Raw genomic sequence first — 27,676 nt, 5'->3', positions numbered from 1 at the left:
CAGCTATAATTACGGAAAGATACTACACATAAATGTAATTCTCATTATCATTGTATGACATAACCTGTCTAGCAAATGATATGAACATGCGGTAGATAGGTACCTATCTACAATATTTTGAGCAATGATACCTTAATGTTGAAACCTATGATCATTACTTATTACATTTGAGTGTTTGCACCGGTATTAGCATTTGCATTTCTTACACTGGTGACACAGTAATCGTGTACACTGTACAGCTACTTTTAATCGAAACTTTTTTTAGGAGTTGATTAATACAACTAACATAACAACACATACAAATGAAACCTAGATTGAAATAAGTTTTTTTTTCTGGCTCAACGGTTTTAACATTTTAACTAACCGTGACTCAGTAAAGTTTTTTGTCAATATTGTATTTTTTTGTCAAACGATTACTGACTATAAATATTGGAATTAAATCATACAATCAGTTTTGGCAACAGCTTTCAAAGCCATGACGTAGGTGAGAGCACAGGTCGACTTGATGCAACTTATTATTGTTTTAGTCTGACGCAAGAATACACCCGTCTCGTATCAGATCACGTAATGTATTTGGGGACATGGCACATAATTATGCCTTAATGAGGTTATAAACTGAAATAGGTGGTTTTAGATGAAATTCCTACAAAATTATAATAAGAAAAGTTTATCTATTGTAGTTTTAAGTCTATTTTGTATTGAATATCCGATTTTCTGTTTGCAAAATTAATGGAAGATCTATTTCTGTACAGTGTTACGTAACACATTATTCTTTATTTTCTATGAAAAATCAGTTTGTTAATTTGTTTCACCTATAAATGTCGCTACTTAGCTTATATTTTGACGCTGTTTGCGATGACGGATGTAATATCTGCGCAATAATCTATTTATCAGTTAACACGGTAGAAAATAGTATTATTTATACATGTATATCTCCACGAGGCAGCGACACGTACATATGCGACACGTGTGGGAATCCTCGCAGACAAAATGTCGCCGCTATCGAACTCTGTTATAAAACAATTGCATCATCAAGCCTGCACTTAATCAACATCTTGAATTAGAGTGCCTTCTCATGAGCATGTAAACAAACTTACTATGTACAACGCAATTTAAAACAAACGTAACCAGCTCATAATAAAAACTATATCTTTATACTACGGTTCTTGTAATACAATTAAGAATATAATTTTTAAACAGATTTTTTATAGGCACATTTTATAATCTTTGTTTTCGGAACGTTGTTCATTTAAGGCAAGTCGTCTTTGTCTCTTCCTACACTCTACTTTACCGGAGACCTCGTTCGGAACACCTGACTACGTCGTAACTTTGTAGAACACAATATCATTTGTATCTGGTTATGGAAATATCAACTTTATGTTTGTTTAGTTTTATATAATTTTACCATAAAATATAAGAGTACCGCATTAGAACACAAGTGGAGAAGTGTCTTATAAAAATGACTCATGTTTGTGTACATAATAAACGTGTCTGCCTCATTAGTTACATTATATTATACTTACTTAAAAATATTCAACATAAATAAAAACTTAAAAGATTTAATTAGTATTTATGCCACTGAACTGGTAAAATAATTATTTTCTATTACAGAAGACTAAAAGTAGAGTCTGTCTGATGTACTAAACAATGACAATATTCGCTAAGTTTTTTGTCAAGTATTGTTATACTTTTGTAAGTACAATGCACGTTTGTTTAATTTTGGAGCTATAATTAAGATAAAGAGGTTAGTAGGGCATCTCGGTGCCATCGTTTGTTTTAACGGCACGTTGCTACGGTGACCACTTCCAAAGTTCTGTTTAGAGATAAGGATTCATATTATGTCTGATTCGTTATCATTAACTAATCTTTTTTGTCGATATCCCCTTGACCCATTACAGCACAAAACTGCGCAATTAAGTTAGCCGTGAAGTTTATTCGTTAAAGAGAATACGAGAAACTGTTAATAATGAGAGGGGACAAATTAAGTAAGTACATTTTGGTAAAATGCGCCGGGCATAGAGAACGTGCAGGCCGAGCGGCGCGCGGCGGTCGGCGGCACACGCCCAGCCTGCGTGCTGTAGCCGACTTCTATTAATCTAATGCGTAGTGACCTTGCTGCGAATCCACATGCGCGCAATGCTTATACGGAAGCCTGTATGGTTGTCGACACTCTAAATAAAACATAACTAAAATATATTATTTATTAGTTATATTTTTAGTTGTCTTCTATTTCGTCATAAGTGCTCTAAGGTAATTTAAATTTCATAAACTAAGAGACGTCGATTAAAAAAATATTAATAGAGACCATGTCAAAAAACTAAAAGGATGAATAGAGTAGCTAAAACAGAACTGCCTCTGTTTCTGAAATACAACATTTGTAGCATGGTAAGCTTCATGTATACCCGGAATCATTCACGAACTTCATTAACATACAATGTAATGGTTTGTCACATTTAATTGTAGATTGCAGCAATTAGGTACCGGGTATGTGTTAGTAAGCAACACGACTTACATTTTTGTCCATAACCCAGTAACCTTGCCCTTAATACATGCGCGATAAGAAATGCTTAGACATTTGATTACGACCGTCTATATGACATTTGCTATAGACATGCATTCGATAAACTGATAAGACGCGTGCGACGGTCTAAAACCCTTAAAATATGCATGTTTCAATCAATATTTGGCAGAGATAAACGTATATATCATCACCTTGAATACTCGATATGATTGTGTGGTCTTTTCTTAGCAGCTAACATTAAACAAGCTTGCTTATTAAAGTAGCAATCCAAAACAAACCAACTTGCCATAGCTAAACTGACATCAATAATATGGAAACTGGGTCAAACATGTTAACTTTGCAGTGGCAAACGAAGGACGTGCAGATTGTTATGGTGAGAATCCAAAATTAAACATTTTAATGATAATATACAGCAATATTCATTCAAGACTGAAGGGGTTTATCGCCGTTGCATAACGCGCTACAAGAGTTCAGAACCAGTCCTAGTCACGTGTCGACCTAGTTACATTTGCATCAATCTGTATACATAAGTGGCAATCGAAAAGGGAACAATATCTGTTTATACATATTGTTGTGATAACATAACGTCGGTCCGTAATTAACTGGCAGTGTTTATTCATTAAAACATATTATATCGTTTATTAGTACTTGGAACAGTTGCTATCCCAGGTTATTTTAAATTTTACTCTATTCCTGGGTACAAGAACAACATGCATAGGGTATTGAGGCTTGTTTATAATTTCGAGTTGATTGTGGTTCAAAATAGAATGACTGAAGTCCGTACAGCTCTAAACCAGGAGTTATTTTAGCCAGTGTTTGAGAAATACAGCTTTGAGATTCCTGTTTACAAAATAGCGAATGGCAATATTTGTTGAATACATACATAACTCTTGCGGACGTCATAACAAAACCATGATCTGTTTTTCCATACAAATTGTTAACAAATAAAGTGTTAGTCGAATCACAAAGCTCTTTCCCTAAACGTCTCTCGAAGAAGGTATTTATTTTGAAACGGATGATGATTCACGTGGCCAAACAACTCGAAAGTATTTGCGCTAAACCGATATCTAAAAATGTATAGGACGTATAACTCTACATTATTTTACATGGCTCGAGTTCGAGGCTCCGTAAATGACATTTAAGTTATATTTATAAATTCAAAGTATGAACTCACCTCCATGACGACATAGACGTAGGCTGGGCTGTCCATACAATCGTGCATGGCCACCAGATTCGTATGGTGAAGGGCCGTCAGCTCGCGAAGGATCTTTATCTCCTTTACGAGAATCTCTGAAGCTTTCTGTATTCCTTTTTTAGTCACCACTTTCACAGCCACGGACTGTGACGGATTCTGTAAAGAAACAAAGATGTTAGAGGTGACTCATTTTAGTTTTTCTTAGATTCAAGAAGTCATTCAAAGTTTCGTGTCGGTTTTGTTGTAGACTTAAAAGGCATTAATTCAATGCAGCATTTGTGAATAAAATTATGTTTCTAACTAAAAATAAATTCAGTATTCGTGAAACATATCTCGATTAGTGACATTCCAACATTTGGTAGCGGTATTATTAAGTAAATTGGTACGAAAATGGACTTTGTTTTAATAATTAATTAAGTTAATTAATATTTTATCATCGCAAAAACATTCATTTATAATCGTAATTACGTATAGCTTAAAACTTTAATTTTAATACTTCTTGCAACTTTAGCCCTGAAGGATAAGAGGTGACTTAAATTGATAGCTTTATAATACTACGTTATGCCTCGACTTCTCGAGAATTTCATTCTATGGCATTTTGAAATGTCAATTCAAATGTTCATACTGCAGGTGAGTCTTTAAGATTTATTTATCAAAAATAAAGAATATTGTAATAGTCACAATATTTATTTTTAGATTATACACGAATTAAAAATAATTAAATTACCTCAACGTCCCATTTAACAAACTTAATTAAAATCTCTTTTAACCTATATAGTATTTGGTAATATATGATTTAAAGTTACAGGAAAAATACAACGATCGTAAAACGTAAAATATCAGTGGTGCGCGTGTTGGTGGTCAAAATATAATGCCTGCAATTTGCCAACATCCTTTCGGTTGATGAGTTAATCCGATTATAACTTGATTTTTATACAGCTTAAGTGGTACGATATCCAATTGATATTATTATAATTAATTACGTGCTCTGTAAGAATGTAACACAAGAGCGATGTTTCATAAGGACGTTGCGCTGCAGGTGGGCGAGGCGCATGCGTGCTCCAAGGCCTCTATAGTTTGTCTCTATGGCAATTACACTACGTAAACGATCATCAACTTAAGACTTCAACAATAATACCTTTATGCACTTCCTTTATCAACTATGAACGAACACGTAATTTATTGAGTGCAATTCGTTACAGATTGTTGCTTTGTTCCTCGAATACATCTGTAATATCATTATTTGTAATATATTACTGCATTTCTGTACTCAGTTGAGTCGCTTTTCTAATGTTTATTAGTTTGGCATCTAATGTAAATGTATACACTTATATTGCTGCTATTGACTGTGCTAACTGTCCCAACCTGTCCCTCATGTCAGCGACATCGAACAATTTATGAACAAAAGACTTTCAAGTAGTAGTTAACTTGCTACATCTGGACGAGACACATGCCGCCTGTATAAACGTCTATATTGAATATTAATAAGATTCAGTTATGCAACTACAACAAAGTCACAATACAAATTTTAATGTTGCCTAGCACTGACATCTACCGCATCAAATCAATTCCAGAATTAGGTGGCTATATTATTCAGTGTTTATGTGGCGTGGATTTAAGTTGGATCTCGCAAGGATTTATTTTAAGTCGTTCGTGCGAGTCAGTTAAATTTGCTTTTATCCAGAGGGTGGTGCGCCGGCGCAGATCTAACATTAGCCCGCCCTACATTCCGTAGGCTCGTATAGCGATTACAGATTGACCTGATTTCATCACAAGCCCCGTGTGAGATTATTGCTAGACCTGTTCTGTCGCACTTACAGTCATCCCATGAGATTGGACAAATGTAATGAGGATCAAACTTGCAAATAGCTTATTGTTTTCATGTTCTTATGTAATTAATAATTAACAGCATTAAAGTGGAGTGATTTTCAATTAACCACACCTGTTATTATTTCTGCATTAATATTGCAGCCTGAAGTGCGGTCATGGCCACTGTTCGGCGCATGTTGGTACACTTCTCACTTGCCAACGTCACACGTTTGCCAATGCAATTACGTCGTTACATAATAAAATGTCATGTGTCAAGAAAAGTATACGAGGTGACTGGTTTACCGCATTCGACAAGAAAATGACTGTGAACATATCTAACCATAACATAAAGATTTTACTAAGTATTTGAAACATATATATATAATACCACATTGATTGAAATAATAAGGACGATTGCTACCATTATATGTATGTATTTGAAGTTATAAATTTTCTTCCGACGACTTGGCTTCATGGCGAAGATTACGCGATGCTCTTATAAATGCATAGCCATATAAAATATGTGATACATTGATTTTCTTAAACAGAGCCAAATATTAGGTAACAAACAATATAATAGGTTTAATTATGCATTTAGTAGGAAAACAAGTGGCACGTGTTTAAACTTATTTTACAAATTATAAAAAAAAAAATCTAAGGGTACTAGTTTTAGTTTGCGCAAAAACGACTAGGAATATAAGAAGTTTTCGCAAAGCATACTTATATACCTATATATATATATATTAGTTAGTATCCTCATAAACGAATGGCTACTGCTCAGATAATAAGCCTTTAAAACCAGGGAGAACGAGAACTTTTGCAAACGCTCTACCACCCAAAACAATTTTGGAAGGTGATTCTTTGAAAAACCCTCTTTGCGAAGAAAATCCCCTTTCCGGAAGTATTTTTATAGGTTTTACGTATCTTTAAGGCAAGATATTAGTATAAAGTTTAATTGCTAGCATAAGTAGCTAGTTCTTGTTACCCTACCATTAGTTGTCCCGTGTGCACGTGTCTAGTGTAACGCCCTTGGGGCTCAGTGCGCACAGTGCGTGTCGTATTGTGTGGCGATGTATTGTCCGGTTGCCTCTGAACAAAGACGAGAAACCTAACGCTTACACCGCCAGATCATAAAACTAAGCCGGCAGGATCGTCCATGACGTCAGGTCACACCTCGTTGTCTTATTAATATGTATTATGTAGGTTTGTAATTATCTATGCACTACAAGAACCTCTATATCCCACAACTTTTATTAGGTTTACTTAGTACTAAATTTATAAAGTTTATAACATAATCATAACAGATTACATGGTGTAGCATGTAGAAAGTGCGTGAGTAATGGTCACAGATCACTTTACTTTTGTTCTCTTACGGGACGTATTGCTATAAGGAAAGTTGTTGGGAAAGTTGCGATATTGTATCGGCTTTTTGTTTAGATAGGTGTTTTGTATATCTAGAAATTAAAATCTAGAAATCACGTGTTAATCATGTAAATGTTAAATAATATAAATTCTATAGAGTTCGTAATAAAGTTGTGTAGTATTAAATATCTACACGTGCAAAGTAACCTAGTTAAAAGCCAGCTGCAGAGAAACCGGAATGGTATAGCAGCTGACTGGTTAGGTAGTACACGTTATCAAAAGACGTTACAAAAGAGGAGAACTTTAACATTTGTAGAAAAACTACAGGAAAATGAGGTTGGGAGCCGTCGAAGCGGAACTTCTCCACAATTGGCGTACTTGTGTAGCTACTGAAGGCGACCCTAAAGAATGTTAAGCTGCAGTGTTGCATGCGTAACGATAATTTGTCAAAGGTTTTCTTAACTTTTTAATGCAGAGCAGGAAACCGCTAATAACTAGTTCTGACTTAGAAGTACTGTTGGATTTGGTATAATACATGAACTTTAAAGTTACAATTCATTACTGCAAAATCATAAATTTTGCCTCATTTGTAAAGAATACTGCGTGTACAACTTAAATGGTTAATTAAGTTCTCAAAGTCAACACTTGCAAAAATTTCAAATTATCTATAGGAAATACCTACTCAACGTAACATTGTTTTGAATAACAAGATAAATACATTGTTTGTCGTATGTTAAAATTTGATATCAGTATTTTCACGAGGATCGTTTCTAAAAACAAAGTGCTTACAGGAAAATCTAGTCTAGAAAATTTACCAACAGTTATTATGTCTGTCATTGTTATTGCAATTATTTTATGCATTGAACTAGAGTTGAAAGTCACTGGATATAAAGGCATGATGTTGGTTTCTCCGGGCAAAGAAATATAAGTAGGTATGTGTACTGTGTAGGTGTGTGAGTCATTGAGACAGATGACTTGTTGCTTTACGGTCAAAGGCTTGAACTCTAACTGCAGGATACCTACTATACTTTTCACGTTATCAAAGTGGATAAGTGCGAATCGAATTTTTCAAAACAAGTTTTCGCACTTGTTTTCCGAGCATTTTCTTCATACGAAGGTCGTGGATGAGAACGCAAGTCAAAGGAGAGACCTAAATGTACCCACTATCTTAGAACGTGGGATTGTGCGTACATGTTATGTGTTTACTGACTTAACAACGTTAGCTACTATAGACTTTCTATGAGAATAAACAATCACTAGATGGTGTTGATCTTCATGCATCAGTGGAATGAATTTGAATCGGTCTTATCGCGGGATTTTTCTCAACACATTCCATTTGGCTCCATTCCATTTGCGCGCTTGACGGTGAGCGCGAATTTCTGTCATTGCGCCAATGGATCCGTGGTTCGCGTTTTTAATCAGTTTATAGGTAGTTTCAATACAAATGCTCTATCTCGCATTTTAGTTTTGTAATGAATATTTTAGATACTGTAAGTGGGTAATGAGCTCAAATTCGCTTTTGTACCTTTGGGTATTTGATGTTTTCAAACAAAGCCATGAAGTGTTTAACTAAGGACTTTTACATTGCTGGTAGCCTAGTCATGACTGACTGAGTATACTTATGAATACCAATAGTCAATACAGCCATATTTGTACCTACAACAATTAAACAGTATCATTCTATTAATATTAAGCTGCTAAGTACTTTTTTAGCAAAATAATTTATATGATGTGTTATATGTATATAATATAATAAATGAATAAATGAGTGTAGTATGAATCTCTTAATTCCATATTTATATTTCTTACAGATATAAAGAGGTTTAACATCTACCCATCATCTTACAGCAACATTAACATTGATTTATTAACAAAATATACTAATTATCTAAATAAAACCAAAAATGTCTAAAATATTCAGTATTAATTTGTATACCACAAGTGGTTAGTATATTCATCATATTTGAATAATAACTATACAAGCCACAGACTAGTGTGTAGTAGAAAAAGAAATATACAAGTAGTAGTAGTAGTAAGTTCACATTAAATTATTACCACATGCCATTTTGGTCTTGTTTAAAATTAAGTGTGTATATTTAACTTGGATGCTAGTTATATAATTTCCCACAAAGCAGGTTCATCCTGTACAAATCCAAACCCAACTGTTTATGAATCAATAAACTATTTCTACCAAAGTTTAGTATCAAATGATTTAAAATAAAGTACGAAAAAAAAATGAAGCAAAAACTACTAAGAAATAAGTTAATATAATAATTGCAGTTTTTTTTTTATTAAAGTATGTAGGCAATATCAACCACTATGTCTACTTTTAGCTTGAAATTAATACAGAAAACTTAGTAAATACTACTAGATTGTTATTGAAAGCTGTAGGTATCAACAGTGACTGAATTCAACAGCCTTGACTTATTGAATAACAACTATAAACAATATTTGTTATGAAATAGTTATTAATTATACAATTCAAAACTAAATTTACATTTGGGTGTAAATTAAGGGAAAAAGCATGTTAAAAATTAAATCTGTTCATTAAGCAGGCTGAACCATTAGGTATTATTATCAAAATAAATTTATGAAACATTATCTTATCATTTTGAAAATTAGAGCAATGTCTCTGGTGCTTTAATTCTGTCAAGTACTACAAATAATATTTATGATGATAAGGATATATTTGTTGTTTATGCAAATTCATATCAACTCAAACCAAAGCTCATCATAGGTAATTATTGTCTTGTTAAATTATTATGATCACTCTCTCACACATGTGTTGTGTAATAAACAATATAATGTCAAAATATAAGCATTCATAATAAAGTGGCAATAATCCACAGATTAATTTGTTTACAAGTTTCATAGGTTATTTTATCAGCTGATTGTTTTTAAACAGTGCACATCTTGATTATTTAGTGTTTATGATCGTCATAGATTTTAGAACGCAAAAATTGAAATTTTTCGCATGAATTGCGCCATCCGCTTTGTTTCTAGTACCGAAACACGACAAAATGCCACCACCCACGATCAAAACGAATCAATAATTAATTACATAGAACTGATTAAACGTGGTATTTTCGAAACTATAAGCGTGTTATATTCACACTATATTACACTAGACATAAAGGGGACTCAGAACAATAGCGATTCAGGGAACTAGAGATCATGCATACCTTTCTCTTCCTTCCTTTGTATACCATAGCGAAGGCTCCGTGTCCTATTATGTCTTGTTTGGTGAATTCATATTCACCAACTTGGATGACTTCCATTTTCACAAGTTTCCCTTTGACCACAGACATGTTTCTTAACGTTTATATTTATTTACAGTCTCATACAATATAAGATCAATAACTTATTATTGGATAATGGATTTCGGAACTTGACTGCGCGCTACATTCTGATCACAACTAGCTGCTAATCACTTCCTAACTTCCATTAAAAGTTAAAATTTCACTTTATATTACACTAACGTATCATTATTTTTGTTATATCAAAACACAACACACAACGAATGCAAAATGAGTAAAGTGATTTTATTTTGTGTTGTTTTGCGAAGTCGAAGACGATGTTGCCAGAATAGTTGATTTAAAACTACCAATGTTACCAAACCATTAAAATGTTACCCTTTAATAAAAAAAATATTTCCTATAAGAACTTCCAAGTATATCATTACTTGGAAGTTCTTAAAGTAAACAAAGTAGATTTCGACACATTTATTTATTAAAAAAACTTCGAAACTGTTGAACTGAATTCGGAAATAGGAATATGTAAAAATTAGATAACTCCAGTGATGAGCTCTGGTTTCTTTTTACAAATTATGACCTGGATTGCTTTATTTATACTTTTTTAAATGTAATGGACATATTTTCATTAAATTATAATATTAAGGTTCATAATTACTAATGTTTCCACAGTCAAGCGGGGAATAACTACTACAATATTATTTATTACCAACATTAAAAAAGAAAAAATAAAGAGGATTGCTTTCAATCTAAAATGCATTAATGTGAACTAGATAAACAAATATCAATAGACCGGTTTCTGAATTTATCTGTTTTCATTAAAGAGGGATTCAATAATTTTAGCCTGTAGTTAGATACGTATTAATCAAATGGATGGTCCAATTCTGATGAGCCTTTGAAAAGAATACGCTGCGGTTCCGTTTGAGTTAACAGCAGTTACAACTACAGCTATACGTTATTTAGGATTTATTTGTTGAGTGACAGACAAACTTCTATATTACCGTAATACGCCGACCTTTGAAATACCCAATTACTGGAATTTATTACAATGAATTTAAAAGCTGTGTTTTATCAACCTGACACTAGGAACAAGCAGTATTTAACCAACTGATATCATCAACTAATCCAGGGACCTGTTTACCACATGAAGTCATTAGTGCCAGGATTTTTATTATTATTAAAAAAAAACCATTTTTTGCACATCTTTATTCAAATTATGAAGTTCATAAAATAAATAAGAAAATTTGACAATGCTTTAGCTCTTCCCTTAATTGTTGAATGAATAACAAATACAAAATATGTCTAATATTTTGCTGGTCACATGTAGTTAGAAATGCAATTTGAAAATCCCTTATGTTTACGATTGTTAATTGATACAAGTCAGTACAGACCACATTGTTAAACAGTAAAGATTTAAAGCATTATCAGTAAATATCAATTCACTAAAGCTGTGACTATCTTTTTTGATCACCCAAATCTTCAATACTATCCTCATCAATCTGAAAAAAAAAACAGAACAAAAGTTGCATTATTTTTAAACGATAGCATGTTATAAAGAATTTACTTAAGCCTGATTCTGTTAAATTACAATAAATATATTTAAAAAGTTTAGGTCATGAAGATGATGAAATTTCGGAGCACAATTTCACCAAAATGTAAGGTTTAGAGACCATACAATGTTTTATATGGTCTGCAAATATGCAGTGTACAGTGATTGTTAACCAGGTCTTTAACATAAAGTGGGTTGCTGTTTTTTAAGACTCCAAAGCTCAAATCTTGCTGGAGCTGACCAAATCAGGTTTTAACAGATGTTTGTAAGCTAATTTAAATTTTGTGTACAATTTGCAATTAGTTTTACAGAATCACAGATCTCTTAACAAAAGTTTGGTGAATTATTATTTTTTACAGAACTAAGCAGTAAGCTCAAGCTTTGGCTGCTTCTTTGATAGTTAAGTAATCATGTCAATTTTATAACCCCTTGTTTATTATCTTACCTCAGGCCATTTTTCTGGAATAATATCAAAAAGATCATCTTTCACATCTCCCTGAATTACTATCTCATCATCACCCGTTACTGAGGAACCGCAGGCAAACTTGGTGCCGAAGAACTTAGCCGCAACTTTCAGGTCAATGTCTGAAATAGAAAAACAACAATTTTGAATATATTTTGGTCATAAAAATTGTCATGAAAAAAGGCATTGACAGTGGGACCTACACTGTTTTTTTTATGTTTAATTACAATATAAACTAAGACTAGTGCTCTTGCTTCTTGAGGGGGTCAGATAACTAAATGCAGATAATTTAATCACAATTATTAACACATTTTATTATGAATAACTGAAGTTTATTGTTGTCATAACCTTTTAAAGAGCAAAAGACAATAAAGTCACTTTATTACAAACATGAAAATGTATTTAGAAGAGAGCACTAACCCCCGGATAGACAATGGTATACATACCAAAAGTACTGAGACCAGACACAACAGTGACTGATTTCTTTTTGCCACGAGGAGCCCTGGACACTTGCACTAGTTTGGGAACATCTTCCTTTTTCTTAGACTTTAGCATCCCCTTGCCGCCACGCTTCTGACGCTTTTTCTCCTCTTCTCCACCTGCATTTTCTTCTTCATCTGGAAATGGTTGGCAATTGTTATTAGATAGGCATTATTAGGCAAATCGTTTCAGGTATATTTTAGATTTTAAAGTTTTATATTGCATCTGTTGTATCTACATCCACAATCTCAGTTTTTTGTTATGAATCATTGGTGTACCTAACCTAGCTCAATAAGATGTTTCACAAAAGACATACCGATTTTAACTTTCTCGAACTCTGTCGGCAGGTTCTTTTCAAGCCATTGTTTACATTTGTCGTACTCTGGGTAGTATTCGCAGTATTCTATCGGCATAGAACAATTCCCACAATATTGAACCTTTAAAGGATAGGTTACACCTTCTCGGGGACCCATAGAAAGGTCTCTGTCACCCATTTTGAATTACTTTAAGCTTATAAAAAATACTATCGCATGCTCTAAACTAATGGACTTCACTTGGCGATTATGAAAAAACTTATATAAATCCTAATTGTTTAATTTTCCACCCGCTGCAACGATTTTCCAATTTTGCAATTTACGAGCATTTGTCAGATTTGACAATTCATTATTGACGTTGACATTTAGCAAAGACAAGTTTTTCATCTTTTTACTCTCATTGACAACTTGCTTTTAAAGTTACTTATAGATTTAGCAATCCGCTAGTTCATTGAAAACTCTTTCAACCACTGGTATATAACGTAGCCTACAGCAATACAGTTAGAATATATAATTCTAATTGATAAATGATTATGATGTTTTTAATTTGAAAGTCTTTATTGACATGACACTAATTTCTTTAAAAAGAACTAGCTGCGAGCAGGTATAGTATAGCAAGTAGTGTAAGCATTCTACATCCATCCACGGAGAAACAGTGTTGAGAGTGCATTAGAAATGATTTAGGCTTACCTAATCTAGATTAGAAGTACCTACACTTCCAATTATACAGGGTGTCCCAAAACTCAACGATAATTATCGTTATTAATTATAGATTGTAATCTGAGACCGGATGTAAGGCCAAGTGATAATATGTGCTGTATTATCTTGAAAAAAAATCCCTGTCAATCAGCCTCTTCCCTAGAATTGGGTCATCACAGTCACAATGTCATTGTCACTTGTAGGGTTTCCTTTACAGTCATAGAGTATCTTATATTTACAGTCCAGCCTATAGGTCGACTTGTTTAATGATGTTAAGTCTACCTATTGGTTTTTATACAAATAAATAACGGCATATTAAAGCAGGTGCAATAAAACTCATCATTTTGGTAAAGTATCAATTTACTATTTTAAATCAATAATCGATACAAAATTCACAATACATTAAACGCTTTGGTATACCTAGGTAGGTAGTGATTTGTGGCTTTTGTATATGACTCTAGAGTTAATAATTTAGAATTAATTTAGAATAAAAGTTGTAAGTAAAACGATCATATAAAATCTTATTGCTGTAATAAATAGTAAGTAGGTAAGTATATTTGCCTGATTATATTTTGTCGTTGATATTTTTTAAAACAATGGGTTGAAATTGTAGTAGGTTTAATCGTTTTATACATTTAATTATTGCAAGCTTATTATAAACGTTGGACCGTTTTTAATACCTATGAAACTTTTCTCGGACAGACTTCATTGTTGAAGTTTTTTTCATTCATCGATACTTATTGCATACCATATATTTTTTCTACGTTGTTATTGTTAAAACAAGTTTTAAATCTATAATTATATCGCGTATCAATACTTTTATACACTTGAACACTCGAAAATTATCAATTCTAAAAGTCTATGATGCGAATTCTAAATTGCATTATATCATGAATCACATGCCAGAAAAATTTTAGCTAACAAATCTCGTAGAACAGTCTAAAGAACTATACATTTAATGTAACTGACATGTTTTAATTACAATTATTATATTATATCATGTGTGTATCCTATCTATGCTCATGGAATAAAGAAAAGTTAAAAATAATTAGATATTAATTCCGTGCTTTGGTTGTAAAATTTAACTAAGTATTGTATATATTTATCATAATGCAAAAATGTACATAAATTTTGTCTATTTTGAAGGTCGTATGACAATTTTCTGATCAGTGAATAAGTAGCTGTTTTTTGTCTCCCTCCAAAAATGGCTCGGTCCTGCGCCCCACGGAAGTTGTGTCTATCGCGCGTTCCAATTTTGTACACATCAATTTATATTAGACATGGCATACCGAAAACAACTGTTGCTTCCTCATGGCATAGCGTCCACTTTTGGAGCAAGGAACTCCTTATCTTCTTTGCATAAATTATAACTACTTTTCTGGTCTCATATTTCAAAGTGACGGCCATACACAACGAATAACATTCCTAATAACTACAACTATCTATGTATAATACATAACAATTTAAAATCATGTATGTTGTTGAAAACTATATTTCGTAAAATTATTCCACCATAGTATAAACTATTGTATAAAAATCTAAATTCATCTGAATATTCTAAAGAGGTTTTCTTTTATAATTTATTAGAACTAGGTTTGTGATTAGGTAATTTGTAATACTAAACTATTTACCTACATTGCAGTCTATTTACTATACGTCTATAATACTGTCATGTTTTTTATCGGAAGCTTTGAGTTTTTCTTGCATTTGAGTCAACATATCTTGCATGCGACGAATCTGAAAATAATAATACAGTAATTAATAACCAAATAATAATAGATATCTGTAATACAATGCTGAGTTTGAATAATTTATTTGTTGGAAGCAGATAAAAAAAGTAGTTCTAGACTCGATTAAAAGTAATAAACTGTATTGATTACCTCTTCGTCCTTCTGCAACAACAGGCGGTCGGTATCTGTGAAAGCTACTTCGTTGTTGTTGCCCATCGAGTCTCTCTTCAATTTCCTGGTAGGAAAATAAAAATCGTTAGACTTTTAGGCCAGGTGCGGATATGCAGGATATTCAAAAATATCACCTAAGGGTGCTCAGGAAATGAAAATCTAAGTATTTGTTCTAGAAACAATTATCTAGCTTAGAAAATAAGGAGACTTTAAATCTTACACATTGAACCCACATAATATTTATCGATCATACCGTCTTGGCACTAAGCCGTCTTTGTTTATTGTAGATACAAATTAATACTTCTACTTAGATCCAATAATTTATCATCATATTTAGATACAGAACTATAATTATAGAGTTCATACTTATATCACTGTATTCAAGAGTAAATGGTACAGCAGATATAATTTAGAGATTAGGAGGTCGCGAGTTCAGAATCCGCCTCATGATCTATTGAGGTGAACCCTCTTTTATTTAGAACGAGCAATTTAGCTTAGTTAGTGAGGTCAGCCGGCGTTAATGTAAGTGTAGTAGGCGGGTTTTGGCCTGAACGTTTTCTTAATTTAATATCCCACAGTTAAACCACTTTATATAATCTTATTTTACGACCCAACAATAATCTAACCATTCGATCTCTTTTTGAGTGTACCTAGTAATGATTTAGCTGTTAAGCGTTGTTATTAATTTACCATTTGGGATTTTCGACATAGGAGTCTGAAAAAAGTCTATATTGTCTATAAGAAGCTTCGTGAAGAATTACCGGGTAGGCTAGGTATTTGAAAGATACATTTTTCTTAAACGTCGTGTAATGCCTTCTGTTTTCCACAGTTATCTTTAAGAAATTGATAAGATTCTGTAAGAGATAGTGGTAGGTCCTCTGAATAAATGTAGTTACCCTCTTTCCCGCATAGCGTGTTGTGATATCTGCGAGATGCACTGCGCCCTGAAGTTTTCGTAGTGCACGTCTTGGGTGACGTCCTTCAGGTCCTGCATGTGCGTCGAGATCAGCATCGTCCGCAGCTTCGTGAAGTCCGAGTGCCGAGGGTTTTCCACTGTTGAACAGATGATTGTATTAACAGAATATCTATACTTTTCAATCACCTAGTGCAGAAAACTAAAGTAAAGAATGAAATGTTTAATTAAGGTAGGTACATGAGTACATCTACTTGTTTGAAGTTAAAATATTTATATTTCACTAGCTAGTGAGACAAAATATTAAGGGTGGATAACCCTTATCACTTAGGGTTATTAAAAATTGATAATAGCCGATTCTCAGACCTAGGTACGAAATACGCATATAACATTTGATAAAATCGGTTAAACCGTTTCGGAGGAGAACGGTAACTAATATCGTGACACGGAAATTTTATATATTAGATTTAAAGGTGACTTGACTAGTCAGTGAAGTGAAGTCCTTCTGTTCTTTCATACGATTTTAGCTTGAGACAAAAGTTTTAATATGATTCTTATTATAACGATTTAGATCTTAAGAATTAAGATTTCTACTCATAAAATTTAGAGTCCCATATTACTCAAAATGAGCAGCTTATATGCATAGGTCTATGGAGCTTATATGCTTGATGAATATATCTGTTGATTTTGTATTATGAACCAATCTGTTGTTACAGTTATTTGAACCACCGTCGGATGCCACAATGATTTACTATTTGATGAATGTTGTTGTTCAATTGGTAAACAATAGCGTACGATGTCGCCGGATTGGACCGTGCCCGCGGGTTATTTATATGTTTAGAGTGCACGATGAGTTTATCTTCTAATTTATTCAATGTTTGTTTTCTTTTGAAGAGCAATGAGATTCGTAGAGTTCGTCGCCGATTCAATTGAAAGTTTCATTTGAATTTTCGGATGAGTCAGTTATGTGCCAATAATAATCAAGTAGTCTTGGCTCTAGGCTCAAATCCGTATTTTGGTGGCGATGATATCTAATGATATTCGTTCACTAAGATTTAATAAGCCTTTTACATTACCGTAATTGAACTGCCCTATCTCTACATAATATCTGATTAGAAGGTAAAGTATAAAATAAAAAGGAAAGTATCCTCATTAATAATCCTACCATCCACGATTCCCCAAGGGTATTGCCGTCCACGCACTCGCTTGCCCCCGACTTCCAGTACTACATCTGACGCGACCACGGCAAAAGGAGCTGCGGCCTTCAGATCACGATCTTGTTGCTTAAACTCCTCGTCTTCATCACTATCGCATTCAGGGAACTGATAAACCTGATAACAGTAACAGGAATTATTAGCGCATCAGATTTCTTAGAATCTCGAGCATTCGATGTCCATATTTTGTTGCTGGAATTATAACAAAGTGAGATCTTAAATGTCTTATGTCTACGGCCTTAATTGTGTCCTAGTACTACTCTATTTTCTTTGATTGTGCCACTGAAAAGTAAAACTTCGATTCTTCGAACTGCGAAGAACTTAAAAATTCGTAATTTGTGATTCCAAGGAAGGAGTCCGGGTCTTGACGTAATATAAGCAGTTTAAAAGCTAATGAAAATTAGTCTTCGACGGATAGTAGGTAGCCTCTTACTTGTATTTGATGTTCTTCCAGGTCACTCAGTATGCGCGTCTTAAGCCGCTTCACTTCAGCAGCTGTGAGGGAATCCGCTTTTGCTATCACAACCACGATGTTCACTTTTCGGTGCAATCGTCTCATCATTTCCAAGTCCACTTGACGTAAGCTGTAATCAATAACATGAATTAGGCATTGAGAAGAAAACACAATAAATAAAAACCGTTTATATTAAAAAAAACAATTCATTTGCGATTTCGGATAGAAAAATATTGAATGTGGTTAGAATTAGAATATACATAATATCAAAATATAATAAATTGCAGAGCTGAGAACCTCAGACCATCACAAATTGATCTTAGGTCAAAACCAAGCAGTATTTATTATAATGTGTCATTAAATCAAATTAGGCTCAATGAATTTAATCAGGACCTCGATGGCACAGCGGGGAAATGGCCGATGTTGTTACTATAAGCATTTTAATGACCGCAGTATCATCGAGCCGTTATTGATCTGTTTATTGTTACCAATCATATAAAGTGAAGTTATTGTCGCTCACGACGTGTTAAATCAATCTAGATACTTGTGGTCCAAGTATAGTGGGCTGTTATGTTATAGATCGTCAATTATTGTTTGAAGAGAAGCAACAGCTTATAATAAAAAAGTATCATGCCACAATGCTGTATGTTTCTTAATTCAAATTTTATTGCTGTGGGTAGATATTTGGTAATGGTAAACTTATTCGAATCTACTTACACATAGATACTTGATACTATTAGTATATCTTCATTAAAATGACTTTTATGAGCTAAACTAATCGATTTTATTTATAAAAGTGTTTGAAGTATTTTATCTTCCGTGCTTGTTTTATTTAAGACACGTGTGCTTCCGCATCGTGCTCGCTATCACAACGGCCCCGACCATAATTGACCTAATAAAAATAACACTCCTCCGGACACGTACAGAGACACAAGGGAGATAGCTACAATAAGACCGCGTCTATTAAAAGGCGAATTAGGTCGAGCGTATTTTACGGGTTTCTAAAAAGGCAGAAATCTAAGACGGACTTGAGCATCAACGGCAAATTGCTCAATTTCAAATTATTCGGCTCATTACACATGGTGCGTCTTGGATAATTTCCATGCACCTATGCGTTCTAGTTTGACAGCACAATGAATTCTAAAACAACACAAAGAACAAAAGAGAAAGTCACCTAAGAGTGAAATGAGATGGTCGGGTATTGTAATGCAAGAGTTAGGTACCTGTGTGCCCAGGGCGGAACGAAGTAAAGGCAGCAATGAACTCGATTGTCTTGCATGTGGCGTCGATTCAGTCCACTTTCGTCGGTGAAGTACTGTCGGAACTGCTCGTCGATGTAGGCAGAGCACACCCTCCACGAGTCCTCGCAGTTGATGGCGTCTCCGAACCCGGGAGTATCCACTATGGTTAATCGTAACTTAACTCCACGCTCTTCGATTTCCATTGTTTTCTTCTCCACTGTTGTTGTTTTTTCTATTCTATCTGGAAAAGTAGGAGGATGTATGGAAACGTCTTAACATCACTAAACTGATAGATCTAGGATATTGAATATTGGGCTATTATGGGTCCTTACCCTGGGCATCAGGTATTTTTCTGTTCCTATAGAGATCTCCTAAGAATAAGCTGTTGATGAGTGTTGATTTACCCAGGCCTGACTCTCCAACTACCATGAGGGTGAAATCGAATCCTCTTTTGACCGACTTGCGGTGCACCTGCTCAGGCAGAGTCGCGAACCCGATGTAGTCGCGCTCGCCGCGGTCACGTTCTGTTGACAACATTAAATGTTCAATGTTATTCATAGCTATGGAAATCCGTCGAGCGCACCGATTCACTGGTCTAGAGTATTAGTAAGTAACAAATGAACATCAAGTTGGAAGCCGATTTATTTATTAGTTGTAGAACAGCTGTTTTGAAACCTATATTTCCGACAATGTACATTTACACTCCATGTTCATTGTCGGAAATCCTGATAAATTATTATTTTCTGTAACCATTTCTTTTCACGGTTAGTTTAATACATTTTATAATCACAGTTATGCAGTAATCGATACAAACCGACATTGGTTTAACTTACAAAAAAAATGTTAAAAGTAAACAATGTTTCCTGTGCAATCAGTTGCAGATTATTTTTTAATTGGCATTTATTTACCAACGAACAAATGACTAGTTTATAGTACTAATGCTTTTTAGGCATTTGTACCAATTTTAATTTTAAACTAGTTAGTATATAGATACCTACTACCTCATTTTAGATTTGATGGTTAATGACCAAGAAGAGTTTCCATGATTAGAGCTTAGTAAACAGTAAAAGGCTTTTATCTAACGCCGCAATTAGCATTCATAAGTCAGAGACTATGTGTTGTTATTATTATGTATGAGTAGTAATGATTAAGCTAGCGTCTGAGGCTAGGAAGCAGGGCATTACAACGCACGTGCAGCAGAGTGGAACATGACTGGTTCCCTCGGCTCGGTGGCCGCTTGCGCGCCCGCCGTCCAGGGACGAGGCGCGTGCGCACCTGATATTGAGGACGACTAGCGGAAGCGACAAACGTGCTTCTCACTGAGCTACAATACATACACGATTCCATGTTGTTATCTTTTATGTAGAGACCGTCACCACCTGACCTAATTGGACCTAGTCAACATGTCAACTTAAAGTTGGTACATAGAACCCTAGAAACGACTAGAAAATTTGTAGATAACTATTATCTTTGGATTACTCAATAAGCATGTTTTTGTTTGTTATTGATGGGAGCTAGTTTTGTAGCGCATGCGATCTAGGTTCCTCCCACGTATGGTGAAACAATGGGTTCGTTGCCATTTTTCTTATGAGGTTTAGTGTGTGAACGCTAAGTTAATTCAATATTGTGGTAGCAAACGAAAAAAATGTAGCAAAAAGTACTAAAACGTAACAAGAATTGTGAAATACAAGCGAAGTAGTTATCTGGTTTGGATTACAAGTATCTTGGATTTTTTGTGATTTGGGAAAATTCGACTCTGAGAGATCTTGATTTCTTATATTGAAAGAAACTGCTGGGTCTGCATTCACTTTTAATTTAATTGTTGCGCTTACTACGTTTGTATCACTTTTATATTTAGTTTATTAATGTTTTTGAATTAATAAATGAGAGAGATAAAAGTAGTGTTTGTATAATGTGATAAACTTACGAATTTTTATGACAGTTGTAAAGGGTGAAGGATTTTTCTTGTTATGGTCATCAGTATTGTTATCATTTTCACCACTCATGTCCTTCTTATCCTTATCGCCAATGTTGATATCCAATATAGCAAATGAGTCACTTTTTTCCATTATGAATGGGTTTGAAAATGTTGAGTTTAAGGAGAATTTAAATCTCGTGTTTGTATTACGAAATGTAAAAAGAACGCGGGGTTATCCGTGATGTTTGTTGGTAATCAAACGTAAGTAATGTTACGGTAGGGTAAATAAACAAAGTGTGAGGTTTCGTGGAAGACAACCGCGGGCGCAGGGAGGCGCGAGCGCGCGACTCACGCGCACTGTCAGCTGCGGGGCGCACGTTCACACCGCGCGCGTCGCTCTACACACTGACTTCAGTCAGATTCAGAAGGCAGGTTACATGTAAACTTACGTCACTCATTAACTAACTCATTAACATGCTAAATTATAGGACGAGTAATTGAGCGTTTCCCATAATTTTGAAAGTAATGATAGTATCATTAGAAATTGGTATTGTTTAGAACTTTAATTATAGTTTCTCTTTATGTTCACTGCGAAATGTGAACAAATCTCATCAATTGACAAAAAATATTTAAAAAAAATTACGCTTCTAAAAGCCCTGAATCAATCCGTATTACTTTAAGTACGACTGGGCTAATAGAGCTGCTACATTTTCACCAACAACCTACAACCACCTTAAATGTATTGACTGTAAAAGTAAAAAAATGGGGTTTACCGATTTCCTAAGGGTGTGGCTCCTTACGTAAGCAGCCAATACTTAAACGAAAGTACAAAACCAAGACTCTATCCGTAGCTTGTCACCTTTTAATTCTACATTTCATAATCTTTCAAAGTTTATGCATCAACTGTAAAACATAATTAGCTTAATGTGAACATCGCATGCATTAAAATGCAAATCCTATTCAAAACGACTTCCTTTCCAGGTGTTTCAAAGATTGCTCTCAATTGAGGCATTACGATTAAGTGCAGATTGCTGAGTAGCGAGTGTCATCCGGTGACTCAACTCAACGCATCTAGCGTGTTGTTGTGTCTACTCCGAATAGAAGTAGCATGGGCCAGTTTTGTAAACAGACACGAGTTGCATCTAAACTATGGGAATAAGACAGAGCTAGGTAACCGCGCAGGTGGTATGTAAGCAGGTGTTAAAAGGTCAATAGCTACACCTAGAGGCAACCTAGGTAGAGCGTACAGACAAAGGTAATAATGTCAAAAGTTAACTCTACCTTTCCGTGGGATTGACTTTCTGGTTCAATAAAATGAAAATTCACTAAGGACCTAAATGCAATTTAAATTTATCTTCCAAGTCTATTAAAAGTAGAAGTGCCACCACCACTGGGAAAATGTGCACGGATTAGTGATAACATTAAAATAAGGAAATATGTATGCAAAAATACTCACCCATCGTCATATTTGTAGTTATCAGCAGGACATACGATTGTTAATTAAAATTTTATGATATTATTTTGCGATTATTACATTCAATTATTACCTAGTATTGTTACATTTAGCACAATACTATTTATAGTTAGCTCGCAATTTTTTTATGCATATCTTATAAATAAAAAGTACTTTCTCATTTACAAATATATCGATCGATATTTGCTGCTTCTATCACTGTTCAACGTTTAATCACTGATATTTTACTTATCTTTTGATTTTCAATATTTAAGACGTCTTAATTTTGTGTATTCCTTAATGCGCAATAGTTTTTTTTTTCTTTTCACACTTTTTCCATCACTCTTATGAATATCTACACTAAACATCTAAAATTATAGTAGTTAAATAAAATATTCGCGCGACACTTAACATAATATCACGATACTACTAATCCTAAAAATTGTATAATCAAAAAACAGTAGAAAAAATCGAAGATTAAATAAAATCACATTGTTTGTGCGCCGTCCTGTGCGTTTAATGTTACGTAATGTGAGGGTCCCGGGCCGAGCTCGCGCCCTCGGAGGACACCCCTCTCTTCGCCCCTTTGTTTGGCCTTGCGCGTGGCGCTGCGCTAACCAGTGCGCGGGAAAACTGCAAGCTCTCGTTGGTCGAACATGTTCTATAATATTGTGTACTGCGCGCGCAATCTTGGCCATTTCCCGGCAGCGATCGATATGTCGTAAGCTCGCTGTCGCGCATGCGCCGCCCTCGCCCTTAAAGCTTTTTGCTTCAAGTTAGGCTCTTTACTGTCCCAGATGCATGAGTATTAGCACAGATCGTTCCCTACTTTTAGTTCAAGGTCATTATAGTTTTATTGTTCGTTTGTTTCTTTGGAAATCCAAAATTTTATATATGATATAATAACGGTATTTTACACTAAACTCAGGATCAAAATTTCGGACAATATTATGTATTCATGCATAAGACCAAATAAAACCTACTTGAGTAACTGTACCGACGGAATTAAAAAGAAATACGGTAAATTTTCGTCTGGATAAGGCCTTGCCTTATTCATGGCCAAAGCATGTCCCTTTTCGGAAAATACAATCTTTATTCAATTATTTATTTATCTTCCAATTCCTCCGCACCTTACGTAGGGAGTCGAAATCTCATTCGTGAATCCTCACACCTCTTTGATGCTATAACGTGGATTTTCTGTTCATTCCAAATAATGATTTTTTGAATTTCCGAGTATTTCAAAGCACATGCAATGTAGGTAACGCAAGTTCCGTATACCTCAATATTGACGGTAACTCTCCAACCCTCTGCACGCACATTCTCAGCCCATTAAAACTTAGTACGTGCATATTTCATGCACTAATGGGCGTTGTAACTTAGCTTTGTGCCCTTAGGGTCGGGCCCTTTAAAGCCCATAAACACTCAAATAAATAAAGTTTAAAAAAAGGTAAGGGTGCGATAGCTGAACAATATATTTTTGCCAGTAAAGTAAAATAAAACGAAATCTCTAAAGAATAAAAGGCACACAGTATAAAGGCCTCGACTGAAAACTGCGAAGTTCATTAAATCATACCATTTGTATAGAATGTCTTCTCCATCTGGTCTCTTAACATTTGCACTATGGTATCTGCAGTAGTTAATTTACAGCAGTTATAACATCAACGACGGCGAAACGAAAACGAATTTTTCAACACAAACCGAGCTGCACATCAGTCGTTGCTTAGAAAACGAGAGAATTTACCGCAAACTATCTTATATCTATTAGTTTAGCGAGTACGATATCACTGGTTACTGATTGATGCATTCATTTCTACACTATTCTGTAATGACTTATGTTATTCATTGTTAAAACGTCAGTGTTTAATAAGTCATTCATGCTACGGGGCTATTACTGTATTCTTTAACACTAGGTTGGTCCACCATAAATATTTTGAAATTACAACGTACTCCACTTAACTCTATAGCTTTGCTTAGGTAAAATTTCTACTATTCCTTCCCCTTTTATCAGGAGATCTATATGAATTCATTATTTGTGCTGTACACTATTGCAGTCGGCGATAAGTATATTTAAACAAGTTTTAATTTATGAAAATAGATAATAAAGAGTCCTCGACTTATGGGACATGTGGGACAATTTTGAAAGTTTTCATTAATTATTGAATCTTGAAGCGACTTTACAATTTCAATCGAAAAGTTCAAGGTTCAAAGTGTTTTTAGAACCATTTGCTGAATACTGAAAGTTACCATACTTAAATTAAAATTGAAACGCCTTGTCCACGCGTTTAAAACTAGCCGCATATACGTTCGCAACACACGAAAACCTTGACATAATCATTCGCATAAAACCATTCTATTGGCGGAGACTAATAACAAACATTCTAGCTAACAATAAATAAACGAACCACAAATGGAATGACCTCATTCAATACGAAGTGTGGAATGCTTTAATGGAGTCACATCAGAAGAGTTTTAGGAAGAGTGCCGAAATTATAAGCAAATTATTTAAAGTACACCTTTCAGCTTTCACTTTATGAACAGGGGTTTTTTATCATTAAAATAGGGCTTAAGTAAAATGGGTAAGTAGTGGTACATAAAATCCCGTCATTTTGGATGGGGCCATATAGACTAACACTTATATTAGTCTGAAATATGGTCATATTATAAGCCTATTTATATCTAATTATTTCTCAACAATCTATAAATAACGTCAGGCTTTGTCTCTCGGCTTAATGACTATATTTCAAGAACAATCAAATACTAATAAAAGCGCCATCATGCGAGTTTATCGGACAGTACATCCTTCACGTACAAGTAAATTGATGGTCAGTCAGAGAGGACGCGCGGTGACGGACAAGCCGGTCTCGGCAATGTGCTTCCATCTAGCGGTACTTCGAGTAAATTATAAATTCCGAAGTGAACGTATTAACTCGTCAATTAAAAATGATGAATAATTATGAGCCTTATTTAAAACAAATAAGTTTTTATCAAAGAATGTTACCCAATATAATAACATTATACTAGCTACACTTGTTATGTAAATTATCCATTTACATAATGTACCATGTGCAATGTTAATTTAATTCAAATGTGAATCCAAAAGCTTAACTATACAACGGTAGCTGGGACCTCCTAATGAACGTGATGCTTTATAGCAAAATATCTCCCAACCTTATATCTTCTAATACTCATTTACTGAAAACACACAGTGCGACTAATCCTTTGCAGGGATCCGGCAAGGGGCTCTACCCTAACTACTTATTATCCCCTTAAGTAATTTTGGCTATATTGGAAAAACAAACGAGGGTGTCTGAGTAGGGATTACATTAGGGATTAACAGAAATAGGTCACAGTCATCAACCTAATTTCTCTGACATTTAGAACCTCAAGGTTTCTCAAAATAGAGCTCAAATAATCAAAGAAATTGGGTCAAGTTTGACTAACTTGAAAACAACTGACAAATGCAGGTCAAGGCCGGAATATTCTCCCGTTTTGTTTCAATGAAAAGTTTCGTGAGGATAATAGAAACATCAAAGTAATCTTGTAGTTACTCTCTAGTTACTTAAATACTGCAGCGGATGGACTAACATGAAGAGAAAATACTTACACAAAACTCTTGCCTTGATATTGGATAGATCAGCAGGTTTTTCTTTTAAATATCTGTTTAGGAAGTCCACGGCATAGATTTTTCAACCATCTAGTTTTTAGCCGCGCCTATCACCTTTTTTACTCTATATTTCTTCACAAAAAAATGAGACGGTAGTAATTTCGCATAAAGAGAGGAATTTGTCTCCAGTCATAAAGCTGTTTAATTAAACTGCTCTCTTAATAATATCGTTTCAGTTTCTTATATTTATTTCTAACTATGGTCGCTACAGCAGAGCACTCCTTTTTCGCAGGTTCTCATAGCGAGTGCAAGCTTTAACATCAGCCTACACAACGTGACAGTTACCTAGTTTTCATTTCATTGGGCACTTTAGGCGTGACAGTTGTAGATTAAATGGATAGAAATATAATATACTTTATTGTTCATGCTGGTTCTATAATGAAATAAAGTGAAACTAACTTAATATCTTTAGCTACACATTCAATAACATTAAGTATAGGTACCTAGGCTTACCGAGCTCGTGAAATGTGAGCAATAAAATTACCGTTTTACATAAGTTGTTAGGCTTTATATTACTATTACTTAATTGCAATATTTATTGATGTATTTAGAATCAATCAACATGCAAGAACATCAACCAATATCTTTAAAAAATCCTTCTACAGTACTTTAATACTCTTGGCGAGGCGAGTTAGACCCTTTAGTAATCACAAATTCACCTAAAACGTAACACAAAATATTCTTATTATATAAGAAAAGTTTGTCTAACATAAAGATTAATTGCCCTAGTTCTAAATCCCATCTGCTCAAGTATGTAAGTATCAATTTATCACCCAAAAGGTCACGGTCGCGAGATCAGATCTCCGGGCAGCGTATAATTTCCCGAAGGGTTGCGTTAAATCAAGTGATATTCGAGAAAGCATGAAATATATGACCAACGGTTTCGGGCTAAATTTATACTCGCTATTAATAGATAGCCAGTTTATGGACCAACTGGAAACAAGCAATCTGGGTCACTTACGTTTTAGAACCTGGTAATTTGACTCGTTGTTGCTAAGACATATCGATCTAACGTTGGATTAAAAGTCAAAATTAAAAAAGAAACATTTTTAACAAAGTGCATGAAGGTGTTGTTTCTGAACCGGTTATGAATCCACAAAAAATATCTATTATGCATTAATTTATTTAAAAATCTAGTATTTGACTCCTTACATTATCGTGACACAAAGAAGGTATTTACTTAACAAAATACAGAAACAGCGTCTCTGACTATTGAATTCTGAATGACCTAGGGTTAATAACCCTATTGCATACATTATAACCGTATAATATCTT

At 34.3% G+C, this 27,676-nt stretch overlaps 3 protein-coding genes across 6 annotated transcripts in view; all 3 read right to left on the bottom strand.

The window, feature by feature from the left end:
• Window positions 1-10,464, bottom strand: part of LOC113498426 (serine/threonine-protein kinase unc-51) — a 29,864-nt gene extending 19,400 nt beyond the window's left edge. The window contains exons 1-2 of the mRNA XM_026878395.1: window positions 10,070-10,464; window positions 3,696-3,872 (exon numbers count right to left, since the gene is read on the bottom strand). Coding sequence (XP_026734196.1) covers window positions 3,696-3,872; window positions 10,070-10,195 — 303 coding nt within the window. The 5' untranslated portion in view covers window positions 10,196-10,464. The remainder of the gene's footprint in view (window positions 1-3,695; window positions 3,873-10,069) is intronic.
• An 863-nt stretch (window positions 10,465-11,327) lies between these two features.
• On the bottom strand, window positions 11,328-13,268 carry LOC113498511 (density-regulated protein homolog). The gene is made up of 4 exons (XM_026878533.1): window positions 12,947-13,268; window positions 12,597-12,767; window positions 12,133-12,272; window positions 11,328-11,637 (listed from the first exon to the last, which is right to left on the bottom strand). Exons 1-4 carry the CDS (start codon window positions 13,122-13,124, stop codon window positions 11,593-11,595), a joined length of 534 nt encoding a protein of 177 aa, XP_026734334.1. The 5' UTR covers window positions 13,125-13,268; the 3' UTR covers window positions 11,328-11,592.
• A 717-nt stretch (window positions 13,269-13,985) lies between these two features.
• LOC113498507 (septin-2) lies at window positions 13,986-24,716 on the bottom strand. Of its 4 annotated transcripts, none has more exons than XM_026878528.1 (8): window positions 24,311-24,716; window positions 19,699-19,890; window positions 19,349-19,607; window positions 18,105-18,255; window positions 17,623-17,788; window positions 16,441-16,597; window positions 15,524-15,608; window positions 13,986-15,380 (listed from the first exon to the last, which is right to left on the bottom strand). In XM_026878528.1, exons 1-8 carry the CDS (start codon window positions 24,348-24,350, stop codon window positions 15,294-15,296), a joined length of 1,137 nt encoding a protein of 378 aa, XP_026734329.1. In that variant the 5' UTR covers window positions 24,351-24,716; the 3' UTR covers window positions 13,986-15,293. The 4 variants fall into 4 exon arrangements, with proteins under 4 accessions (XP_026734329.1, XP_026734331.1, XP_026734330.1 ...); XM_026878530.1 differs by lacking the exon at window positions 24,311-24,716 and adding an exon at window positions 24,016-24,289; XM_026878529.1 differs by lacking the exon at window positions 24,311-24,716 and adding an exon at window positions 22,741-23,937.
• Between the last annotated feature and the right edge of the window lie 2,960 nt (window positions 24,717-27,676).

The sequence above is a fragment of the Trichoplusia ni genome, chromosome 11 (genome assembly GCF_003590095.1).
Source record: "Trichoplusia ni isolate ovarian cell line Hi5 chromosome 11, tn1, whole genome shotgun sequence".
Classification (NCBI taxonomy): domain Eukaryota; kingdom Metazoa; phylum Arthropoda; class Insecta; order Lepidoptera; family Noctuidae; genus Trichoplusia; species Trichoplusia ni.
This window is presented reverse-complemented; position numbering and strand designations above follow the sequence as displayed.